At 43.6% G+C, this 9,817-nt stretch overlaps 1 protein-coding gene across 1 annotated transcript; it reads right to left on the bottom strand.

Annotated features, from left to right (window-relative positions):
• Positions 1 to 1,942: 1,942 nt before the first annotated feature.
• Positions 1,943 to 7,522, bottom strand: prdm12b (PR domain containing 12b). Its single transcript, XM_063898160.1, has 6 exons — positions 7,282 to 7,522; positions 4,841 to 4,906; positions 4,099 to 4,223; positions 3,688 to 3,843; positions 2,849 to 2,963; positions 1,943 to 2,732 (listed from the first exon to the last, which is right to left on the bottom strand). Exons 1-6 carry the CDS (start codon positions 7,520 to 7,522, stop codon positions 2,224 to 2,226), a joined length of 1,212 nt encoding a protein of 403 aa, XP_063754230.1. The 3' UTR covers positions 1,943 to 2,223.
• Positions 7,523 to 9,817: the final 2,295 nt, after the last annotated feature.

Genomic DNA, 9,817 nt, shown 5'->3' with positions numbered 1-9,817 from the left:
CCATGACTCTGATAATTTAACAAGGTATTCATACAGGCGGACACAGGTCATGTAAACACATCACAGAGACTCAGTTTCTAACGTTCTCCACTGAACCGACCCGAGACCCAATTTGGGCCTCAACCCATACAGTAGTTTATCATCGAGAATAATAACGTTATTAATAATAATGACTTGTTGGTTGGACCGTGCAACTCTGCTAACATGTTAGCATGCAGCTAAAAGTCCCACGTATGCACAAGCTTTAACCGTTGTATTGTTATCTGCTGATAAAATGCATCCAGTGTTTATGTACTTCACCCTGAAGCTTCATGTGTTCAAAACATTAAAATATTAAGGTGTGATATTTCATGTTCTCCGACGTTCAATCACTGTGTCTGTCAGTTTGGTGTCTGAAGAGAGATTAGAAAACGGCGTCAACGGCTATCTGGCGGCTATCTGGCGGCTATGTGACGGCTATGTGACGGCTATCTGGCGGCTATGTGACGGCTATGTGACGGCTATCTGTTGGCTATGTGACGGCTATCTGTTGGCTATGTGACGGCTATCTGGTGGCTATCTGACGGCTATGTGACGGCTATCTGGTGGCTATGTGACGGCTATCTGACCGCTATCTGACGGCTATCTGGTGGCTATGTGACGGCTATCTGGTGGCTATGTGACCGCTATGTGATGGCTATCTGGCGGCTATGTGACCGCTATCTGACGGCTATGTGGCGGCTATGTGGCGGCTATGTGACGGCTATGTGACCGCTATCTGACCGCTATCTGGCGGCTATGTGACCGCTATCTGACGGCTATGTGACGGCTATGTGGCGGCTATGTGACGGCTATGTGACCGCTATCTGACCGCTATCTGGCGGCTATGTGACGGCTATGTGATGGCTATCTGGCAGCTATGTGACCGCTATCTGACCGCTATCTGGCGGCTATGTGACGGCTATGTGATGGCTATCTGGCAGCTATCTGGCAGCTATGTGACCGCTATGTGATGGCTATCTGGCGGCTATCTGGTGGCTATCTGACCGCTATCTGACCGCTATCTGGCGGCTATCTGGCAGCTATGTGATGGCTATCTGGCGGCATGCTAAAGTGGTGGAAATACTTTTAATATATTGGACACTTTAACTGGTGTTTGTTGTTATTTGTTAGTTTCTTTCGTACTTTTTTGTGCACTTCTAAGCACCAGACTCCATTATAAAACACAGCCCTTTGACTCGCTCAGTTAGCTCGTTAGTGTTACTGTTTGTATACATAATACACTTCATGCACAGGATATATAAAGTGTGTTTGCTCAGCATGGTGAAAGTCTGCAGGACTTCCTCTGACGGAGCTTTGAGTTTTCAACACACATATGCAAAAACGTTACCAGAGAATCTGTCAGCATGCAAAGCAACGCACGACGTCTCACAGACCTACATGGACAGGGCTAACAACGTCCCAGCATGCAACTGTTTAAAGAATCAGTGTGAGGAGACGACGAAATGTGTGTGTGTGTGTGTGTGTGTGTGTGTGTGTGTGTGTGTGTGTGTGTGTGTGTGTGTGTGTGTGTGTGTGTGTGCGTGCACATAATGTACAACCTCCTTGATGTTATGTAACTTCTTGCCCGTTTCCACGTCCAACAGTGGCGTTAATAGCCAAAAAAAGCGCTTTTAAAAATGCAGTCCTTTTATCTTTATTATAAATAACTATGAGGCCTACTCCAAATAATATGCTTAGTGCTTAATAATTTAATAAATCTTCTAATTAATCTACACTTGGCACCCAATATGGCGCAATAGAATCTTACATTTGTACACTAAAACACAAAGCTACCTGCGATGCACCATAAAATACAACCTGCAGACTCAGGTGCTTTTACTGCGTCCTGATGCAGACGTGCATGCAGCATGCGGCATGCAGCATAAAACACTGCAATTGTTTTTGCTCCAATGATGCAGGTTTGTTGAATGGGAGCGTGAAAGGACGATCGACTAATCTGGCGTTTTCTAAATGTACGTGCCTAAAATCTCAGACGTACTTCTCTGAAGCCGAACTGCAATGTTTAGCTAAACTTAGCCAGGAGGTTTTTCTGTTTCAATTTACAACTCGAACCAGGTGTTTAAATCCGCTGCCCGGGATAGCGCCACCCTTCGACTGTGGCGGTTATTGATGACGCAGTTTAGATCAGATGTATGATTAGTTATTTTTGGGTTGTGACTTATTTAGAGTGAAAGCCCCCTCTCACAGCACCATGGTGGGTATGTGGTGAACCAGAGACGCTGGGTGAGGCATGGCGGTCAGCTGCGGTGGGTGAGACGGAGGGGAGTGCACCATCATGCCTCCCCCTGCAGCAGCGGCGGCAGCAGCAGCAGCGGCGGCGGCGGCGGCTTCCCCCGTCGGCCGGTGCCGGGCGCTCTTCTGATGTGCCCGCAGGCCGGCCAGCTGCGAGTAGGCGGACTGGCAGACGTGGCACTTGTACGGGCGCTCGCCGGTGTGCAGCCGGACGTGGTTCCTTAGCGTCGACGACTGGCTGAAGCGGCGGTTGCAGAAGCGGCAGACGAAGGGCTTGTCCAGCGTGTGGATCCGCATGTGCGAGCGCAGGTTGCTGCGGGAGTTGAACCCGCGGTGGCAGATGACACAACGCATGCGGCCGACGCTGATGGAGGACAACGAGGAGGAGGAGGAGGAAGATGAGGAGGAGCAGGAGGATGAGGAGGAAGAGGAGGAGCCTTCACAGGTGTGGAACTCATCTGGAGAAGCAAGAGGATGAGTTACAGAGCGCTGCAGGGAGGTAGTGTTCCTGTAGTTAACAAGTGTCGGTCAGGATCCACATTCATGGGTTCATTTACAGATAATGATTGTTTACCGGTCTTTGTCTTCTTGCTCTGCTCTTCGTCTATTCCAGGAATTCCCGGGATTCCCAGGAACGTGTTGTGGGAGTTTCCATACCAAACGAGCAGCTCCTGGTCCGGAGGAATCGTCTGAGGAGAGAGAGTACCGTCACACATCGGCCAGGCTGAACCCTCCCTCATTCTGATTCACGGCAATGTCTGTGAGTGACATGCGTGACCCTATTCACACACACACACACACACACACACACACACACACACACACACACACACACACACACACACACACACACACACACACACACACACACACACACACACACTTCTGCCTTTTGAATTCTTCTATTGCTGAAGTTGAGTCTTATTGAAGTTGCTGCTTATCTAAAGGTCTGTCCTTTACCAGGAGTGTATATTTAAAGGACATCATTGTGTACCACTGAACATGACTCCATTATAATAAGCTGCCTTGTATGGAGCACATCTTAGAACTTGCTCTACAAATATAATTATCCCCTCTGTTGTAAATCATGTGCAGCACATCCATCAGCATAAAATGAGCTTCATGAATTCATTTCTAATTATTTTATAATACAGTTATTTTTATTTATGTGAACCTCAAATAACTCAAAAAGCCTGCAGCATCTCATAAAGATAAACTCTGCATCAGTGGACAGAGGTGGTGCGTTCAATGACCTCTCCAGCATTGTTATAATATAATAAATCAAAATATAACGTACCATGGATAAAAGTGAATGTCTTTAAATCTAACTAATTATTGATTTATGATTTTCTTTTATTATTATTTTATTTTTGGGGGGGAAGGATAATGTCCAGTGGCGGTGCGTTCACTGACCTCCACCGCCTTGTAGAAGATGCTGCTGCCGATCTGCACCACCTCCAGGTTCTGCTCCTGCTCATTCCGGGCACACTTGATGTACGTCATCCAGCTCCTCTGGTCCTCCTGACTCGCATCGATGAAATACCGAACCGTCCCGTCCTCGTTGAACACCTGCAGAGCCCAAAACACCTCGTCTTAGATCATGGGGGCCGAAATATAGTCGAGATATTTAACGTAAACTAACACATCGTTTTCGTCTTGTAAAGGGTTTAATCATTTATACGATATTTATCAAATATGGAGTTAGCCTTTTTGTTACGTCTGTGCCAATTTCTGCAACTTTTTGGGCATCCTAAGGGAACCTCAGGGCCATATATATAAGTGTGTGTGTGTGTGGGGTGTGTGTGTGTGTGTGTGTTTGTTTACCTCCCACATGAGGTTGTTGTTCTTGTACAGGTCTATGTGTTCAGGGGAAATCAGACGTCCGGTGAACGGCCCCATCTCTGTTCCTGCTTTGATCCACGTCTTGGAGAAAATACCCAGACCTTCTCCTGAAACACAAACAGGTGGTTTTATTAATACGGTTATTGAGGTTCTCAAGTTTCATATTTTGCAGCATTTTGTATTTGCAGCGTTTGGTTTCTGCAGCTTTCAGTAAACTGCTCATGTCTCCTCTGCTGAATGTTCTCTAGATGCTGCATGTGTTGAAGAGCTGCTGCAGATGTTTCTGAGTTCTGATTTGTGTTTCTGTATCTGCGTCCTCTCTGAAGCTGCAGCTCGTTAGCACCTGTCGGCCTCCGTAGTAACGAATGCTTAATGTCGGTGTTAGACTGCAGAGTAAACGCTTCATAACGTCACACACACGGTTTCCCCTTTAAAACTCATACATTTGATTTATTTCATCTTTAATAAATCAATGCATTCAGCCTGGGACGTAGACGGGTTTCATAGGAATCCTCTTCAGGATAACATTTCATCTAATGCTTTAAAACAATTTGCACCTGATGTCTTTCCCTGCCACATTTAAATGACAGGAACAGCCCTTTGAGAAAAGCTTAATGGAGCAAAAGCTGAGGTATTGACCTATAAAACACTGTCTTTCCCTCCTCTAAGTGTATAAACCGCACTAAATGACAGAAACACCTTTGATTATTTAAAGTAAACGTACCTGGCACTGAGCTCTGAGCGATAATCACCTCGCTCGGTAAGACCAGACTGGACAGCTTCTGCACCTCTGGAATAAAATAAAAACACAAAATATATTAAAGTAATTGCACTTTTTAAACTCTGATTCCATTTTATGATTTAAAAAACTAAACATTATCAGCACAAGGAACAAACAATGTCAAACTGATATTCACATTTTAAACTCCATTCTTTTTCAGATTGAACGGTTTGAGTCTTAGCGTGGACATCATGTTATCATCAGTGTTCTCTCTTCCATCTTTTTACCATTTCATAATGTCTGAGTGAGAAATGTGTTGTAAGGTTATTATTTCACACTTGGAAAAAAAAGGTGCCTTTTCTTATAATATAATATATATATATAATATTAAGAGGAAGTGTTCACCCAGTGTTTGTGTATTTAATACAGTTGATTTATTATTTATTAATAAGTCAAAAGCCGTGATCTCGGATCAGATTGAGCAAAATAATTTGAATTCCTTTAATTAATTATCAAGCGGCACCTGTTGACCGTTAACTAATTAGTCAAATGTCCCAAAGAGTTTCTGATATAATGAAACAATAAGCTGAATTTAGTCAATAAAAAAACATCACTTTTGCTTTTTTTTTAATTCATCAATATTTGATTTTTATTTCATTTCCGTTTTCGTCAAGAAAAACGTCCCGATGTGTCTCAGGTATTATTGCATCATCTTCTTAATTAGCTAAATGAATGACAAAATAAAAAAGGCTTTTTAGTCATTTATCACTTTTTATTTTACCCCTGATTTTAGGGTGTAAAACTTAAGTGTCCCACAAGCCGTGAAAGCAGCATGTAACCGAGCCCCGGCTGCAGGATAAAGGAGGTGCGTTCAATGCCCCGTTCCCCCTTCAATAGCCGGATTATGTCTGCAACCCCCACCCTAAAATAACTCAAACTGAGAGCTTTAATGTGAATTAAAAGAGAGAAGCAGTCGCAATGAATAAAGAGCCATAAAGGTTTAAAACGCCGGGAGAACAGAGAAACGCCAGGCTCGGTTTCACGCTTCATCCGGACCGTGAAACCGAGCCTGACGTAAAGGAGAAAAGAGTTTTAGATGGAGAATAAAGTGGGAGATGATCCGCGTTCAGAAACACTCAGGGACAAAAGAGCAAAGCCCATAAATGACAAGAGAAGAACAGTTCAGCGGATTCGGTTCACACGACGCGCAGAAAACACGGGTTTACATTCAGGGGGAATAAAGCAGAAATAATCCGGGAGGAGAGAACCACCGGGACACCGGGAGGAGAGAACCACCGGGACACCGGGAGGAGAGAACCACCGGGACACCGGGAGGAGAGAACCACCGGGACACCGGGAGCAAAGTCTGCCGGCTCCGGGGGAAATGTTCCGAACGAATATTAACGAAAACGGAAACGAATTTGACTTTAAAATGTGAATTAAATACAAAACAGAAATGACTAAAGAACCCAAAAGGCCGCGAGACGAGCCTTTCCTTCTTCGGGACATTTCGTTTTAACGACTTTCACCAGAATGTAGTTCAACATCAAATGAACACAAGCGACTCATCATATTATTCAGATGTTAGGAAACTATTTTAGAGACACATTTGGACCTTTTTAACAACGAAACTGGAAACTAATTTGACCAGAAAGGGAAATTAAAATAGATCAATTACAAAAAACTGTCCGCGAGCTTCTTATATATAAAAGGACTCAGTAATATCAGACACTTTGGGACGTCTCATTAGTAACAGGTGGTCAAAGTTTCAACCAGACAGTCATTTATTCCGACTCATTCATAAATAACAGATTATCTGAACTTTATTTCGGCAGGTTAAAATAGTTGGATGTAATACAAACACTAAAGGTGACTATAGAAGAACTACATATATTTGATGACGCTCACATCATTGAGTGTGGGATGATAAATATCCTGCAGTAAATTAAATCTAAATTAAATTACATCTGATATTTAATGATAAATAAAGTCATGATTTAAACCTCTGTGAATCAGCAGAATAACCCCATGTCCCTCTGTCTATAACATATAGAAAACGAGTCCTTAAAATCCCCTAAATCTGACATTTCAAAATACAAATATTTAAACTGTTGAAACTGGAGGTTAAATCTCAACTGTGTGTTTATCCAGGTGTGACGCAGCTAATCGGTTCATTTATAAGTAAAGACACCAGATATCCACTTTATAAAGATGATGTTAACCTTTGTGAATGCTGCAGCGGAATATCAACACATGTCCCTCTGATCTCCCCCTCAAATATAAAACTAGACCCAAAAATCTCCTAAATCTGACATTTAAGGATAAAAATAAAGAAAGTTTGAAAGGGTTTTAAAGTCGAAAGCCTCCTGGAACTACAGCGGATTATCTCTTAACTGTGTGATCCCCAGGTGTGAAACCGGTAATTGGTTAATTGATCCACTGACCTCCGGAGAAGGACTGCGCGAGCACCTCGGCGGTGAACGCAGTCTTGGGGCTCGCGCTCGTTGCGGTGCGGTCCTCGTGCGGGTGAAGGTGGTGCTGCTCGCCCAGCACGTGCCTCCAGCGGCCGTACAGGAAGCTGTGCAGGATGTCGGAGGTGATGACGTCAGCCAGGGAGAGCTGCTGCTGCTGTGGCTTGAAGACGGACTTCAGGCCCAGAGAGGGGCCGGGCAGCACGGAGCCCATGTAGCCGGGGGAGGAGCGCCGAGGGCCGGGGAGCAGCTGCAGCGGGAGCCGGTGTCAGGGGACCCGAGCGGAGGAATTTAAAAAAAACTTTTTTTGTTTTTAATCCAAACAAGTGTGTGCGAGAGTGTGTGTGTGTGTATGTGTATGTCTGTGTGTGTGTGGGGGGGTATGTGTGTGTGTGTGTGTGTGTGTGTGAGAAAATCTCCACTAGTTATATTTTAAAAATAAAATGTAAAAGGTTAGAAGCAGAGAGAGGGCTTTAACTTCTGCAGAGGAAATCAAATAAAGAAGTGAAGCAGCACACACACTCCGAGAGGTATATATAACCTGTGTCTGTGTGTGTGTGTGTGTGTGTGTGTGTGTGTGTGTGTGTGTGTGTGTGTGTGTGTGTCTGCCTGTCTGTCTGTCTGCATGTAATGGTCTGTAATCACCTCCTCCAACATTTCTATAAAGAGAGAAGGGAGGAGTGTGTGTGTGTGTGTGTGTGTGTGTGTGTGTGTGTGTGTGTGTGTGTGTGTGTGTGTGTGTGTGTGTCTCCACGCGCTGTTGGCTCCAGCTCGTGACACCGTAGAGACCCTCAATTAGGACTTAATGTGAAAACTACAAACACAGAAGAAGAGATATCTGCGGGTTTCTATTAAAATACAAAAGTATACAAATCTAAACATCGATCCTAAATGTTTTATCTTTATCGTTTTGAAACATCTGCAGACTGAAACACTGTGTGGATATATTGCACATTAAGTACAGAATAGAGGTCCTGGAATAAAGGCATGCACTCTGAGGACTTCAGGAAAGTGCAGATTTCCTCTTCTTTTCTCCAGGAGTCTTCAGAGTTTGGTCTCAGGTATTTTATTTACAGAATATCTTCGCGGTTATTTGAGTCTAAAACCACCTGAATACCAGAATGTTCTGACCCACAATCCTTAGCGTCAATAAAGTAACATGTTAGTCAATCTTCTGTTATTATAGTGTCCGAGGAAGAGGAGGAGGAGGAAGAGGTTAGAGACTAAAAAAGGAAAAGGAGGGAAAGTCTGCAGAAGAAGAAAAGAGGAGGAGGAGAGCTAGGAGGAAGATGGGAACAGGGATTAAGAGGAGAAGAGGAGGAAGAAGAGGAAGAAGAACAATTGAGAGTAAGAGGAGGAAGAGTATAAGAAGAAAGAGGAGAGGGGAGAGGAGGAGGAGGAGAAAAACTAAGAAGAGGAGAGAATGGAGGATGAGATGAAGCAGCAAGATGAGGAAGAAAAGGAAGAGATAAGAAGATAAGAGGAGGAAGAGGAGAGACTCATAAAAGACAAGAAAAAGGAGGAAGAGGAGGTGAGGAAGATAGGAGCAAGAAGAGGAGAAAAAAGGTTCATGAGGAAGAGGAGGAACAGAAGGAGGAAGGTCTTGTTTTCCTGAAGATTTTAAAATAGTATTAGAAATATCTGCAGCAGGGGAATGTGAGGAGGAGGAGGAGGAGGAGGAGGAGGAGGAGGAGGAGGAGGAGGAGAGGGAGGAGGAGAGGGAGTGTGAGTGACAGAGCAGGAAAACAGATTAGAGGAGAGATTATCAACAGCTGCTCTTCATCTCTATTCACCCTCCTCCTCCTCCTCCCACCAGGATTACGTTTCTCTGATCTGTATTTATGAGCTTTTAAACATTTATTGTCGACACTCGTGAGTGACACACACACACACACACACACACACACACACACACACACACACACACACACACACACACACACACACACACACACACACACACACACACACACACACACACACACACACACACACACACACACACACACTCCTTTTGTCAGTGAGTTTCATTTGATTTTCATTCAGAAACAATGACTGTCGAACCGTTTCGCCCGACAGAAGAACAATGTGAGACGCTCTGTAATGTGCATACAGAGGGAACGCTCACATCCAAAATAAAAGACACTTTTTTGTGCGCAGTTTGTTCAGGTTGATCTGTAGGAGCACAACACATAGCCTGTTGATGAAACCTGTATACCTGCACACACATGTAAACTGTTATAAACAGCATCATTCATTTTCAGATGAAACACTTTTTTATCCGATCATTTTATTTTCTTTATAATTATATAAAGTGATCAATATATAGAAACATTAATAACATTAGTCATTATTTAGTATTTAATACTTTCTTATTTTTTTAGGATCATTAAAATATAATAGAAATTATATTATTGTTATTATTTTAACTAATGTCTTTCTTTAAAAAAAATCTGAGATTCAACGAGACTCGATGAGACTCGTTGAGGCTCGATGAGACTCGATGAGA

Source organism: Eleginops maclovinus, chromosome 12 (assembly GCF_036324505.1).
Source record: "Eleginops maclovinus isolate JMC-PN-2008 ecotype Puerto Natales chromosome 12, JC_Emac_rtc_rv5, whole genome shotgun sequence".
Taxonomy (NCBI): Eukaryota; Metazoa; Chordata; class Actinopteri; order Perciformes; family Eleginopidae; genus Eleginops; species Eleginops maclovinus.
Note: the sequence above shows the minus strand (reverse complement) of the source record. Positions and strands in the feature narration are given on the sequence as shown.

Excerpts from the sequence above, each read along its gene's own strand:
- prdm12b (XM_063898160.1), bottom strand. The coding sequence starts at position 7,522 with ATGGGCTCCGTGCTGCCCGGCCCCTCTCTGGGCCTGAAGTCCGTCTTC. Across the intron at positions 3,844-4,098 it reads ACAACAACCTCATGTGGGAG|GTGTTCAACGAGGACGGGAC; the intron begins GTAAACAAACAC and ends TGGGCTCTGCAG. Across the intron at positions 2,733-2,848 it reads GAGCAAGAAGACAAAGACCG|ATGAGTTCCACACCTGTGAA; the intron begins GTAAACAATCAT and ends TTGCTTCTCCAG.